The sequence below is a fragment of the Salvelinus fontinalis genome, chromosome 28 (assembly GCF_029448725.1).
Source record: "Salvelinus fontinalis isolate EN_2023a chromosome 28, ASM2944872v1, whole genome shotgun sequence".
Lineage (NCBI taxonomy): Eukaryota > Metazoa > Chordata > Actinopteri > Salmoniformes > Salmonidae > Salvelinus > Salvelinus fontinalis.
The window spans coordinates 14,903,520-14,919,095 of NC_074692.1; the positions used below are offsets into that span (position 1 = coordinate 14,903,520).

A 15,576-nucleotide genomic window follows, 5' to 3' on the forward strand; every position below is an offset into this window, starting at 1 on the left:
CACACCACAATATTATTACATTTTCAAGGCCTGGATAGTGAGGGGGAATACATAGCACTCAAAGAGCACTAAAGCATTGGGGAATGCATTTCATTAATATTAGATAACCCCCATCCACTCGTCCTCTCCCCAAATAAATACATAAATAAATAAGCCCCTCATAAAGAAAAGCACAGCTCCAGCTGAGATAAACAATGACTCATGATTCTCTTCCCGTGTACCTCGAGGGCAAAATGTTTCTTTTATTCCCACAGACTATCATAAATTAAGCTAACCTGCACCCATAAAACATTCACTATCTCAAGCTAAGCTGCCCCAGAGGACTTCCACAGAGGCTGATTAAAGCAAAGTCAAAGCTAGTGAGGGGCCCGAAAAACCTTCAGAGGTACGGTTGTGGTTTAGGGGGAAATGCTTACTTACTGGTGTCTATTGTTTCTTGGATGGGTATGAAGCCCTCTGGTAGAGTGTCCTTTAAATCAATCAACCTCATGTCAAGGAGCACATCTGACGACTGGCTCTAATGTACAGGAAAACATTCAAAATGACATATGCACGTTTCAGATGTAATAGATTGTAAGAACCACTTCTTATTACAAAAGTGTAAGGGTTATTCCGTTTTTGTAGTGGTCTGAAAAGAAATTACAAAGACAACTGAATCAATGATTTCCTAAAAGCTTGGGAAGTCTCTAAAGAGAGGAGTTGACACGTTGGTGAAAGTAATTACTCCATAATAGCTTCTTTTAAAAATGAGAATGCATCTGTGAACTTGCAATCATTCTCAAGCCTTGGAGGGAAACAGCGGGGTTGTATGTGAGGCAGGCCGGATTGCCTGTTCATCAAAATTTGGTTAAAAACAATCAGGGACTGTTTAGTTGACATTTTCAAGCATGACTCTTCTCAGCCTCCCAGCCTCCAGTCATTATATTTCCATTTTTCACCGTAGTAAATTGCAATAATACACAGCGGCAATGGAGAGTGGGGTGACCGAGTCGTTACTTGGCGCGTCCGAAAATCTGGATTCCACTACTACTGTTGCCCAGCAGTCATCACCGTTAGAGAAATGTTGTATTGATTGTTTTTATTCTGACTTAGGGTGGAATATAGATGAATGTTATTACTATGCATGAAACCCTTTCTTCAGATGTTTTTTTCCCATCAGGACCTGACAAAAGGGCCATCTACCTCCAACCTAGAGTATAAATCACAAAGTATTTACTTCCTTCAACGTAATTCAGTGGCTAATTTTGCAGAATCTGTTTTTGTCACCGACAGTTACAGAGGGGGCTACATTGACTGGCAGACAAAATAGCCTTTGTTGATGGCTCTGTCATGTTTTATTTGTGCCAAAGTCTTTAAAACAGAGTGGACACACATTTTAAGATAATACACAGGAACATGGGCAAGGCTATTTGTGTGACACATACTAAACTGTGGACCAGACTGAGATCCGTTGCAGGCAGGCAGGCAGGCAGGCAGGCAGGCAGGCAGGCAGGCAGGCAGGCAGGCAGGCAGGCAGGCAGGCAGGCGTTGAGAGGTGCATTTACAAGGGCTGGCTTCAACCACTCTCACAAGGATTCTAATGGAACTATTTTCAGAATTAGTAGTAGTATCCAACCACAAATGATTGATTTGTCACGAGGATATGTCAGAGTGAACACAGAGAAATAATTCATTGCTTGCAAAAATGCTATTATGTCGACAAATGTGGGCATGAGGTAAAATCATAGTTTTATAAAAGAAAAGTGTGAGTTTGACAGTATAAAATGTTCTAAGGGTGGAGTCGAGTACTGTTCAATGGGGCATTCATTCAACTGATAAAGTGACCTCCTCTAACTCCAACCGCAAGGCTGTAAACTGAGACACTGACAGAAACTGTGGGAGGAACAAAGGTTGAAATGTCTGTCTAATCATTACAATCCTGTTGACATATTATCAGTCTTTTGGGCTGAAGTATGTACATGTACTGTATAGGTCCCAAATCATTGCTTGGTTAATGTAGGACCATTAACTTGATCAGTCAGATGAATGGAGTAAACCCATGTCATATATTTATCTGAATTTGTTCAAATTCTTTACGTTTAAGTTTCAAAATGATAACATAGTAAGCATAGTTAAACACTGTTACATTTTATGTAACTAATATGCCTTGATTAGATAAGCATTCACCCTCCTGAGTTAATGTTGGAAACACCTTTGGCAGCAATTAGGGTGTTGAGTCTTCTCTCTCTAAGAGATTTGCACCTGTATTGCGCAATATTTGCCCATTTTACTTTTCAAATTCTTAACACTTTGTCAAGGTGTTGGGGATCATGGGCTAGACAGCCATTTTCAAGTCTTGCCATAGAGTTTCAAGCAGATTTAAATCAAAGCTCAGGAACATTGTCTTCTTGGTAAGCAACTCCAGTGTAGATTTGGCCTTGTGTTTTAGGTTATTGTCCTGCTGGAGTGTTAATTCCTCTCCCAGTGTCTGTTGTAAAGCAGACTGAAGAAGGTTTTCCTCTAGTATGTTGCCTGTGTTTAGATCCATCCCGTTTATTTTTATCCTGAAAAACTTCCCAGTCTTTGCCAATGTCAAGCATACCCATAACATGATTCAGCCAACATCATGCTTGAAAATATGGAGAGTTCTACTCAGTGACGTGTTGCGTTGGATTTGCCCCAAACAAAGCTTCGCGTTTAGGCCAACAAGTTCATTCCTTTGCCATGTTTTCTTGCAGTATAACTTCAGTGCCTTTTGTTCTGTATATTATATTGTTCTTTTCAATTTGTCATTTAGGTCACAATTGTGGAGTAACTACAATGTTGTTGATTCATCCTCAGTTTTCTCCCATCACAGCCATTGAACACTGTAGCTGTTTTAAAATCACCATTGGCCTCACGGTGACATCCCTGAGGAGTTTCCTTCCTGTCCTGCAGCTCAATTCAGAAGGATGACTGTATCTTTGATGTGTCTGGGAGGTTTATACATCATCCACAGCATAGTTATTAACTTGACCATGCTTAAAGTGTTATGAAATGTCTGATTTGTTACCTATCTAGCAATCACTGCCCTTCTTTGGGAGGCTTTCGGAAAGCTCCCCGGTCTTTGTAGTTTAATCTGTGCCTGAAATTCAATACTTGACTATCATGTCAACCCCTATTATTTCACACAGAGTGAGTCCATGTAACTAATTACGTGATTTGTTAAGCAACATTTTACTCCTGAACTAATTTAGGCATGCCTGAACAAAGGCAGTGAATACTTATGCAACAACTATGTTTTAGTTATTTAATTTGTATTAATTTGTAAATATTTGCAGAATAATATTTTTAGCTTTGACGTTATGGAATATTTTGTGTAGATCAATGATGGATTTTTTTTTTTTTTAAATAAATGTCAATCCCACTTTGTAACGCAAGAAAGGTGAAGAAAAATCCAAGGGGGGGTGAATACTGATGATACCCAGTGTTTTCTATTTCATGGTCATTTATAAAATCTACTGTAGGCTTTATAGCAGGATAATTGGTGTTCTCTATTCTCAAATTTTAAGTGTAAAAAAAGACCATGAAAATTTGCCTACCAGTTGATATATAGAGAACGCTCAAGGAGAGCTCAATTAACAGAGAAGTTATTACTGTTATTTTAAATAGGTGCCCCATTTCCAACCATATTGAACTGGCCTTTTGAAGTGTAATTTCTTATAAAGGGAACAACATTTTTGATGTGTGCGTCATCTTTGAAGAATCACCGGGAGGTATCCAGATTCTCTACAGGGACAAGGTTAATTGGAAAAAGTGAAATAGTTTAAATAAAAGCTCATTGTAATACTATGAATAATCATAAATCTCCCTCTCTGGAGGACACAAGAACATCAACGATATAATCCTGGGAGCCCACCAAGATATCACACATCAATAATATAAATGCAATCATATAATCAAAGGTTCATATTGGTATTTACATTAATTTTAAAAAACAGACTTTTAAAATTCATTGAACATTATGGCACTTTCAATTATCAAAGTGCTGCACAGGAGAACGCTAGAGAGGGCAAACCAAGCAAACCAGTGCCAAAAAAGGTGTTAGGGATGAGGTGTTATTGCATGATGCATGGGGAAATTGAGAAGTTTACATTTCCACTTACATTATCTCTGGTGAAACAGAGGTAGCGGGTGACCTTGGATTTGAATAAGCCGTCCTTCCACAGGTCGGCGTCGGAACCATCTGTTGTTTGTGCAACCTACGTGAAAAAAGGAATAGAAAAACAACAAGGAGAAAGAACATGCATGAGGTGGGATAAAGTTAATGTATGTACGCTGTGAGCGTGTTGCTTTTTGCCTCTTCTCTTGCATCCTTCCTTAATTAACGGTCGCCTGCTCTAGCGCTCCATCTCATTAGTGCCCTGTGTGGGTAAAGATGGAGCCTTAGCCTCCAAATAGGTGGCTGAAAATATCATCCCCTGGAATAGGGCTGATTAAATAAAACCTGACAAAGATCTGCTCTAATAAGGAAAAGCAAAGTTCACTGTGCTCCTAAAAGATCCTGATGGGGATGGGGAGGTATTATTTGGAGGAAAAATAAAATAAGTGCCTGAATATGGCAACATAATGCACAAGAGCCCAGGCACATCATAGAAAAGGCTATGACGGACAGTGTGGGCAGCATATCTATAAGTGTGCATGCACTCAACAATGATAAAGCCAAAACTTCCCGCACATGAGTGAGTCAGACATTTCCCCATAGCTACCAGCAAACAAGCTTGGCTGAAACGTCATGTTACATTGACCATCGTCGGTAAATCACCAAAATGACTGCCAGACTTATTCTCAGAGAGGATCCTTTACAAAGACGATTCAATTTAATGAGGTTCATTCAAACAAAGAAGTTCTGGATCTCTGCCCCCACCCACACAAATTACCATCCTGACAATAATGATGAATGACCCTAGCAATTGGCTGTGGAAAACATGGCAGGGAGAGACTTATGCAAAACCACCAGTGACTAGAGGGAGGAGAGAGAGAGAGAGTGAACGAGAGAGAGTGCGAGAGAGAGAGAGTGTGAGAGAGAGAGAGAGAGCGGAAGAGAGAGAGAGAAAAAAATTGAAAGAGAGAGAAAGTGAGAGGGGGGGGGAGAAAAAGAGAGAGATGCAGGCATCTCAAGCGGGCTCAGTCCCATGAGGAGCCCATACATCACCAGAAGCCCCCACCTCCTTACAAGACAACCCGTCTTGGCCACTTTTTCCAGGTCAGTAGCCAGTGCATCCTGTCAGCGTAAACAAAGGGCTGGCTGTGTGAAACCCAAAGTCAAGCAAGGGAGTAACGAGGGCACAGCGCTCCTAGGAGGCACCTCAGGCGTCATCCTGCCACAGCTCCGGCAGCAGGGGGCGACGCGCCCAGAATGTGAATTGCCACCCGCAGAGCCGCAGAGGGAGAGGTAAAGGGGTAAAGTTTTGGTGGACTTACTCTCTATTTTCTTTTTAATATCTACTGTAATGTGGCTCCCATCTTCCAACAGAGCTCATTGCTGGAAGTGTTTCCGCTGCACGAAAAGTCTGAAGATCAGAGAAATCACAGGATCTGACTTTAAATCAATCTTTGAAATCTGATCTTGTCATTTAGATGTTCATGTACACATATCAAGTCGGCTGATTGACTGATATTTCCAACTGCCGATTCCCAAAATCTGTACAAATGAAAATGAATAAAATCTGTCATGGAATAGGTAAGTCTATTGGGAGTACTGGTATTTCCTATGACAGATCTCAAAAGACAGAGAATGTCATTGAGGTTATAATGAGAGAGAGCACTAAGAAGCAGATGAAAGGCTACTGCTACTAGGGATGGACATTTGAAATAGTGACATTTTAGGATATCCGGATAGTCAAAATACATTAAAAAAACACCCTTGACTTTCTTGACCAATCAAAATGACGTAAATGCACATCGCAGAGATAAACAGCGGACAGACTGCTCAATGAAGTGTTACAAAAACTACATTCAAAAGTTGTTGTTTTATTAAATTAAGAATATCAAATGTCATGGTATATCCTTGTAGGTCACAATGTCACAAGGATCATTTAAATTACATTTAGACAAAGCTTTTTGATTCTTAATATAGACCCAAACATTTTTTAGAAAAAAAACGAACTCACTGAAGTTATCAAATACTAACGTCCGTTCGAATATTTGATTAAACGATTAACCGTACCCATCTGAGGTTGGTAAACCGATTCAGCGGAGGCACTAGCCAATTACAGTGGGCTCAGATCTCAGGCTAGCGCCACACTCCTTCAAATAAACGTATGTTAATGTGTTCATGAGGGTAGCATGTTATAGGCTCAGGCAAATTTGAATTACACACAGCTTCCCTTTGCGGCCCTAAGTGTCTGTGTCACTGCCTGCTTAAGCTGTTTGATGTGGGGTGGCTGCTACAGCTTGAGCAATGCTCCTGATTCCTGTGGAACAGTGTTTGATCTGGGCCTGCTCTCTTGCGTAGGAACAACCTGTTCAAGTTCAGAGATGTGAGTGCACCGTAGTGGAGAGCAAAAGAGTTAATCAGCTCATTGATCTACGGCATAAAATGTATTTCTTAAAAGCAGTCATCGTTGAAGATGAATTCAGAAAAAGGAAGCAACAAAAGTAGGCCTAGAATTTGACATGAACAGTAAAAGAACATGACTAAAAATGGACATAAGCAGACGACCAAAGGGAAGCAACACCTCCACTCCCTTCTGTAACAACATAGAGATCTATCCTACTGAAGAAACCAAGCAGGAAGTCTCATTCTCATTCACTGGCATGTGGCATGCATGGAGTCCCAATGCCAGTATGCAAAGCACCGTCACAATGCCAACCCACCAACACCCACCAGAGATTACAACAGTTGGGCTGTGTGGGGTGGAGCAGGAAGAGAGAGAAGGGGATGAGAGGAAGGAAAAAGAAAAGAGAGAGGGTAGAGAAAGAAAAGGAACAGAGATCTGCCCTTGAGCCCACTTCAGGCTATATCACTGTGTTCGCTTTGTGCTTTGTTAAATTCACAAAACACATTCCTCTCTCCATCTCTCTCTCTCTCTCTCTAGCTCTCTCACTTCTCAATCTTTCACAAATACAAACATGGCTCCCACGGGCCAGTGATATCGCTGTCCCACTTTCCTCTCTCTCACAACCAGATTGTTCAAACTCGCTGGGGTGCCAAACAGCCGGCAACCCCTCTTTACTGTGAGAGTGTTCAACAAACATGGGGACACAGTGCCAGAACTGTGGGGGGCATCCACCAAGGGTTGTTAAACCATAGCCTCTGGTACGGCTGAAGGACTAATGGCAACAAATAAGCCTGCAGTAATCATCTCCATCATCAAAGTAAACTGCATGAATTAGTTAGTTATTCAATTCCGCTCACAAAAAACTTAACACTACTCACAAGTGCTAGCCAAGTACATGCCCAAGTGCTTCATGGCTACCCTCCAAAGACAATATTGTAGAATCCACAACAATACAACAATGTTATTAAGAACATGGTTTCAGGGCTGTCCCTAGCCTTTTGGGGGCCCTAAGAGGTGGCAAAACATTAGAGTGGCCGCCCTCTTGACGGTGGAGAGAAAAACATTTGAGTTCAATTCTATACATTTTGCCATGGGACGTAGAGAAAGTGTTGCCGTTTCAAAGTAAAATTTTTACATTGACATGTTTTAGCAGTTTTTAAGCTAATTTCCATTCTACACAATTCTACACATTTTGCTATGCCGAAGGCCATGTTAATATGATATCTGAGTGAGAATGACTAATCATCACTGTCAAACGCTCCCTAAAACACTTTCTAATCAACCTGGCCCGGGTATCCTGGAAGGATATTGACCTCATTCCGTCAGTAGAGGATGCCTGGTTATTCTTTAAAAGTGCTTTCCTCGCCATCTTAAATAAACATGCCCCATTCAAAAAATGTAGAACCAGGAACAGACATAGCCCTTGACCAGCACCTGGTTCACTCCAGACCTGACTGCCCTTGACCAGCACAAAAACATGTTGAGGCGTACTGCATTAGCATCGAATAGCCCCCGCGATATGCAACTTTTCAGGGAAGTTAGGAACCAATATACACAGGCAGTTAGGAAAGCAAAGGCTAGCTTTTTCAAACAGAAATGTGCATCCTGTAGCACAAACTCTCAAAAGTTCTGGGACACTGTAAAGTCCATGGAGAATAAGATCACCTCCTCCCAGCTGCCCACTGCACTGAGGTTAGGAAACACTGTCGCCACCAATAAATCCACGATAATTGAGAATTTCAAAAAGCATTTTTCTATGGCTGGCCATGCTTTCCACCTGTCTACCCCTACCCCGGTCAACAGCCCTGCACCCCCCTCAGCAACTTGCCCAAGCCTCCCCCATTTGTTCTGAAAGAGCTGCAAAATCTGGACCCATACAATCAGCCGGGCTAGACAATCTGGACACTCTCTTTCTAAAATTATCCGGCGCAATTGTTGCAACCCCTATTACTAGCCTGTTCAACCTCTCTTTCGTATCGTCTGAGATCCACAAAGATTGGAAAGCTGCCGTGGTCATCCCCCTCTTCAAAGAGGGAGACACTCTAGACTCAAACTGTTAAAGACCTATATCTATCCTACCCTGCCTTTCTAAGGTCTTCGAAAGCCAAGTTAACAAACAGATCACCGACCATTTCAAATCCCACCGTACCTTCTCCGCTATGCAATCTGGTTTCCGAGCTGGTCATAGGTGCACCTCAGCCACGCTCAAGGTCCTAAACGATATCATAACTGCCATCGATAAGAGACAATACTGTGCAGCTGTATTCATCGACCTGGCCAAGGCTTTCGACTCTGTCAATCACCACATTCTTATCTGCAGACTCAACAGCGTTGGTTTCTCAAATGACTGCCTCACCTGGTTCACCAGCTACTTCTCAGACAGAGTTCAGTGTGTCAAATCGGCGGGCCTGTTGTCCAGACCTCTGGCAGTCTCTATGGGGGTGCCACAGGGTTCAATTCTCGGGCCGACTCTTTTCTCTGTATACATCAATGATGTCGCTCTTGCTGCTGGTGATTCTCTGATCCACCTCTACGCAGACGACACCATTCTGTATACATCTGGCCCTTCTTTGGACATTGTGTTAACTAACCTCCAGACGGGCTTCAATGCCATACAACTCTCCTTCCGTGGCCTCCAACTGCTCTTAAATGCAAGTAAAACTAAATGCATGCTCTTCAACCGATCGCTGCCCGCACCCACCAGCCCATCCAGCGTCACTACTCTGGACGGTTCTGACTTAGAATATGTGGACAGCTACAAATACCTAGGTGTCTGGTTAGATTGTAAACTCTCCTTCCAGACTCACATTAAGCATCTCCAATTCAAAATTAAATCTAGAATGGGCTTCCAATTTTGCAACAAAGCATCCTTCACATGCTGCCAAACATACCCTTGTAAAACTGACTATCCTACCGATCCTCGACTTCGGCGATGTCATTTACAAAACAGCCTCCAACACTCTACTCAGCAAATTGGATACAGTCTATCACAGTGCCATCCGTTTTATCACCAAAACCCCATATACTACCCAACACCGCGACATGTATGCTCTCGTTGGCTGGTCCTCGCTTCATCCTCGTCGCCAAACCCACTGGCTCCAGGTCATCTATAAGTCTTTGCTAGGTAAAGCCCCACCTTATCTCAGCTCACTGGTCACTATAGCAGCACCCACCCGTAGCATGCGCTCCAGCAGGTATATTTCACTGGTCACCCCCAAAGCCAACTCCTCCTTTGGCCGCCTTTCCTTCCAGTTCTCTGCTGCCAATGACTGGAACAAATTGCAAAAATCACTGAAGCTGGAGACTCATATCTCCCTCTCTAACTTTAAGTACCAGCTGTCAGAGCAGCTCACAGATCACTGCACCTGTACATAGCCCATCTGTAAATAGCCCATCCAACCACCTCATCCACATACTGTTATTTATTTTTTTGCTCCTTTGCACCCCAGTATCTCTACTTGCACATTCATCTTCTACACATCTATCACACTCTATCGCTAAATTGTAATTATTTTGCCACTATGGCCTATTTATTGCCTTACAAGTTCTCATTTACAACTGCAACCTGGCCAAGATAAAGCAAAGCAGTACGACACAAACAACAACACAGAGTTACACATGGAATAAACAAACATACAGTCAATAACACAATAGAAAAGTCTATATACAGTGTGTGCAAATTAGGTAAGATAAGGGAGGTACACGACAACTCCGGCTTTGCTTTATCTTGGCCAGGTCGCAATTGTAAATGAGAACTTGTTCTCAACTGGCCTACCTGGTTAAATAAAGGTGAAATATATATATATTTTTAACCAACAAAATCAGTGGGGGTCCCCTGGAGGTCAGGGCCCCTGGGCACGTGCCCTGCATGCCCAGTCGGTAATTCCACCATGATTACAACCAGTTTAGATAGCTGGCTAGATTAATTTACCAATCTAAAAATGTTTAGCTTACATAGGCTAATTGAGGGACTGTCAGTGACTGATATATCAAGAGAAAAACTGCTGATGCACAACAAAATAAAAAAATTGCACCTTGTGTATTCTACTATTCTAACTCAAAACAGTAAGACCCTGACTGAGTTCCCCAAAAATTGAATATTAATAAAGACCTGCATGGTTTTGATTAATCACTGATTACAAAAAATATAGAATTTATACATAAATTATCATGCATAAATCATACTGCATCCACCTCACAACATATGCATAATGCAATTGATTTGCCTACAAATTAGGTAGAATTCAAAGTAAGTGGAAAATGCTGAGCGAAGTATGGTAAAATCCATTTACATTCCATGATAAGCTATATGCTTTTATTTAATAATGTATCCTCAGTCTAAAGGAGTGAATGATGAAAAAAGCTCTGAGAAGTTACTCACAACAGAGTATTCAGCAGGTGCCTTGCTTCGGCACGCCACCACGACAACTCCGGTGATGGGCTCTGAGGTCAGCTCTGGGAGAGCCTCACACTGTTCCTGTACCTCAGGCATCATGCTGGACCCTTGGAAAGACAGCAACGTTTACTTCAGGGCCTTACTGGGATACTAGTAATAGAAGTAGTAGTGCCTTCACTCCCTCACAAAATACCTTTTCAACACATGTGAACATCTGGGGGAAGAGGATTAGAATCTTAGCTTCTGAGTCAATAATCTTAATTTCCATGTATTGAACTATTTCAAAAACACTTTTCTCTCTCTTATATGGGTCTTTCCCATAGTGCTGCATGTAGTCTAATGCTGTACTTTCTGGACAGAAGATTTTGAGCAACAGCACAGCTCATATATTTTGGAGTAAAGCATACTACATCATGACTAAACCCATAAAGATGTTTATCTTGGCCAGAATGATAACTGTCGCCCAATATTGACTTCTGTCAGCTTCTTGGGATCCAAAAGAAAAAGTGGCCCCTGAGCTTTGCATCGAATGACAAGTGAGACCAGCATGACAAAAAGCAATTAATGGTGACCCAGTGAAGTCACCCAATAACAACTTAGATGGAGTGATCACATATTTGCAAGAAAATCCAGATCAATTGTTATCTATTCCTGTCTAAAGAAGCTATAGCGTAATGTGTATGCAAGGCTTTTACAAGGTTAAGTGGCTTTGCAGAGGTTCCTTTGCCATTTTATTAAATTATGTTTAAAGCATCCTAGTAGGGTAAGTGACACAGTTACTGCATTCCATCTAAATGTTTACTGAATTTATTTTAATTAAGTCTATTGAATTTGGTAGATTTAATACAGGAATAGCTATTTATTTAAGAAATGTTAGTTGGATGGACTTATTCATGAAAGAGATCCAGGATAGCAAATTAGTTTAGGGAGGGAGAATGTTAATTTGTGGACTAATCAATCTAGCTTTTCCTAACTGCAGCGTAGTGGTTGGAGGCAAACTGCCATTAAGCCACACTCTGTAAAATGTGCACATATCAAAGAGTCGGCCACCAACAAAACTGTAAACAATAGAGCAAATTCAATACGGCATCCCATCAAATTGTCACATGCAAATGCACTTGTGTGATGTAGACGGTCTGGGTTGGAACTAGGGCTAGCTGAGGAAATCTACACTCTCCATTTACAAGTACAAGGGAGTTGAGTAGCGATGAGTGTGGGCAGACTGGAGCTCTGACTACATCGAGTCGCTGTAAAATCTTAAACCCTTACCATGTACCTATTTTTGTCCCGTGTAAAGTCAGGCTTGTCTTTGTTTGATGAAATCCATATTTTCTTATGAATCTATCGTTAAATACGACCACCGAACGTTTCCTCGTTTCTGTTACTCTAAAAGGGCTCTAAAACGTAGATTACATAATGTAATCTGAGATTCAATCATGCGTATTCCCTCTGAATTGCCATATTAGAGAAACAGAAACAAGTACATGGTCTGTGGTTGAATTTGACAAAAGTGGATTAAAAAGTATGGATTTCCAATGTGGTCTCAGGGCAATTTGTATTATTCTGTATGTAAATCTGTGACACTCCATTTTACTGAGCAAAAATATAAATGCAACATGTAAAGTGTTGGTCGCATGTTTCATGAGCTGAAATGAAGATCCCAGAAATGTTTCTCCATTGCCAAGATTATTCATCCACCTGACAGGTGTGGCATATCAAGAAGCTGATTAAACAGCATGATCATTACACAGGTGCACCTTGTGCTGGGGGCAATAAAAGGCCACTCTAAAATGTGCAGCTTTGTCACACAGCACAGGGCCACAGATGTCTCAAGTTTTGAGGGAGTGTGCAATTGGCATGCCGACTGCAGGAATGTCGAACAGCGCTGTTGCCAGAGAATTTAATGTGAATTTCTCTACCGTAAGCCACCTCCAACATCGTTTTATAGAATTTGGCAGTACGTTCAACTGGCTTCACAACCACAGACTACGTGTAACCACGCCAGCCCAGGACATCCACATCCTGCGGGATCGTCTGAGACCAGCCACCCAGACAGCTGATGAAACTGTGGGTTTTCACAAATTAATCATTTCTGCACAAACTGTCAGAAACCGGCTCATCTGCCTACTCGTCATCCTCACCATGGTCTTGACCTGACTGCAGTTTGGCGTCGTAACCGATTTCAGTGGGCAAATGCTCACCTTCGATGGCCACTAGCACGCTGGAGAAGTATGCTCTTCGCGGATGAATCCTGGTTTCAACTGTACGGGGCAGATGGCAGACAGTGTGTATGTCAATGTTGTGAACAGAGTGCCCCAAGTTGGTAGTAGTGGGGTTATGGTATGGGCAGGCATAAGCTACAGACAACGAACACAATTGCATTTTATTCTAATGCACAGAGATATCGTGATGAGATCCTGAGGCCCATTGTCGTGCCATTCATCCACCGCCATCACCTCAAGTTTTAGGATGATTATGCACACCCTCATGTTGCAAGGATCTGTACACAATTCCTGGAAGCTGACATTTTTTTCCATGGCCTGCATACTCACCAGACATGTCACCCATTGAGCATGTTAGAATGCTCTGAATCAGCATGTAAGACAGCGTGTTCCAATTACCGACAATATCCAGCAACTTCGCACAGCCATTGCGGAGTAATGGAACAACATTCCACAGGCCACTGTCAACAGTTGCCTGATCAATTCTTTGCAAAGGAGATGTGTCACGCTCCATGAGGTAAAACTGACTGGTTTTCTGATCCACACCCAACCTTTTTTAAGGTATCTGTGACCAACAGATGCATATCTGTATTCCTAGTCATGTGAAATCCATAGATTAGGGCCTAATGAACTCATTTCAGTTGACTGATTTCCTTACATGAACTGTAACTCAGAACAATCTTTGAAATTGTTGCATGTTGCTTTTATATATTTTTTCAGTGTGGTGTGATATGTTACGTTACGTTATGTTATGAATGGATTACCAATCGTTCAATATCTTATGAATTAGAGGACATAGTACGATAGCATGCAAATTGGATGATTTAACTCATCATAGGTCTTGGAGGACGTATAGTACCATATGTCTTCCTCTGAGAGACCGGGTCGTTTGTTGCATCCTAACAACAAAGGGGAATTATGGGGAGAATTTACATTGGTGGTTAGGTGAGCTAACAACAAACGTTAGGATAATTTATGTGAAAGGTTAGGGGAACTAAAACGACAAAGGTTAGGTGAAGTGCGTTCAATTTAGAGGCTTAGCTAAAATGCTGAATTTGTCCCGACATTTCTACATTTTGTAGAAAGAAAGATACAGTTATACATTTCAACCTGATGATGTCATCAAAATGTAAAACATTTAAAAAAACAGTGATTTTCAAACACTGTGATATTCGCGGTTGCGTGGGGAGCTAGAAAAGACCCCCCCCCCCCCCCCCTCCACCCTCTGGCTAGAGACTCATTACAGGTTTTGGAAATAACTGTTTATTCACTTTAAATTCTACCCTGTGTTGTCACAGAGAAGCATTTTTTAAACCTTTTTTACCTTTTTAATCACAGATCATAGAAATGCGCTGTTTCACATGTGTAGACACAAAAAATGTTGCCAACGTCTCCGGCGTGCTTAAAGACATTTTATGAGAGCAACATTACATTCATCAAATCAAATCATATTATATTTTTCACAGGGCCGAATACAACAGGTGTTGACCTTACCGTGAAATGCTTCCTTACGAGCCCTAAACCAACAATGCAGAGTTTTTAAAAAGTAAGACACATTTGATAGATCAACTAAAGGATTCATTATCTATGTATTCTATGTAGCCTATTATCGGTGAGTAATATTCCCTTCAAACGTACTCATTTCCATTTGCAGAGCATGATTACCCAGATGGATGGCGATTTACAGTTTTTTTAAGCGTGTGTCAACTTTTAAGAATGGACCAGCCAGCAACTGGGATTCTTACCACAGAATGAGACCGCCTGGAAAAAATGTCAAGTGTACCTGCCATATGGAATAGGACAGAGAGGGACGCATGGTGCTAGACAGGTAGGCCTGTAATTCTTACCTTGGTCAATTGTTTTAAATGTCGTCCTGCTGTGGATCCTTTGAGGGTGCTGCTTGTGTCTTTTACTACAGAGCCAGTGTCAATGTTCTTATCATGGCTCAGAAATAATTAACTACAACCAGAGACGGTTCAACTTTTTTTCCTCACTACATAACTCAAATTTCCTCACTACATAACTCAAATTTCCTCACTACATAACTCAAATTTGTGTGCCAATTTTCCATTGATATTGTATGCAAGCATCTTGAAAAGCCATTCACTAGTCTAGTCTAGTCTCATTGACATGTTAGAATTTGACTTGTTTTGTGAGTTGACAGTATGGTTTGGTTTCACAATCCCACCTGCAATAGTAATTTGCAATCAGTTCAGTCAGTGCAGGTCAGGCATGGGCAACTGGCAGCCTGGTTGTGTATCAGCAGGTTTTTTCTTTATACGTCAGTCACTGATAGTCACTCAATTAGCCCATGTCAGCTATCATTTTTTGGGATTGGTTAGTCTAGCGACCAGCTATCTAAATTTAGTAATCATGGCAAAATGTGTAGAATTGAAGCAAACTTGCTTTAAAACTGCCACATTTTCTATACGCCCCA

At 41.5% G+C, this 15,576-nt stretch overlaps 1 protein-coding gene across 3 annotated transcripts in view; it reads right to left on the reverse strand.

Annotated features, from left to right (window-relative positions):
• Window positions 1–15,279, reverse strand: part of LOC129826242 (multivesicular body subunit 12B-like) — a 38,295-nt gene extending 23,016 nt beyond the window's left edge. Inside the window, exons 1-5 of one of the 3 annotated variants that reach the window (XM_055886747.1) lie at window positions 14,987–15,279; window positions 13,059–13,178; window positions 10,903–11,024; window positions 4,125–4,220; window positions 421–517 (exon numbers count right to left, since the gene is read on the reverse strand). In XM_055886747.1, coding sequence (XP_055742722.1) covers window positions 421–517; window positions 4,125–4,220; window positions 10,903–11,016 — 307 coding nt within the window. In that variant the 5' untranslated portion in view covers window positions 11,017–11,024; window positions 13,059–13,178; window positions 14,987–15,279. The remainder of the gene's footprint in view (window positions 1–420; window positions 518–4,124; window positions 4,221–10,902; window positions 11,025–13,058; window positions 13,179–14,986) is intronic. The other 2 variants (XM_055886746.1, XM_055886745.1) reach the window with 2 other exon arrangements.
• Between the last annotated feature and the right edge of the window lie 297 nt (window positions 15,280–15,576).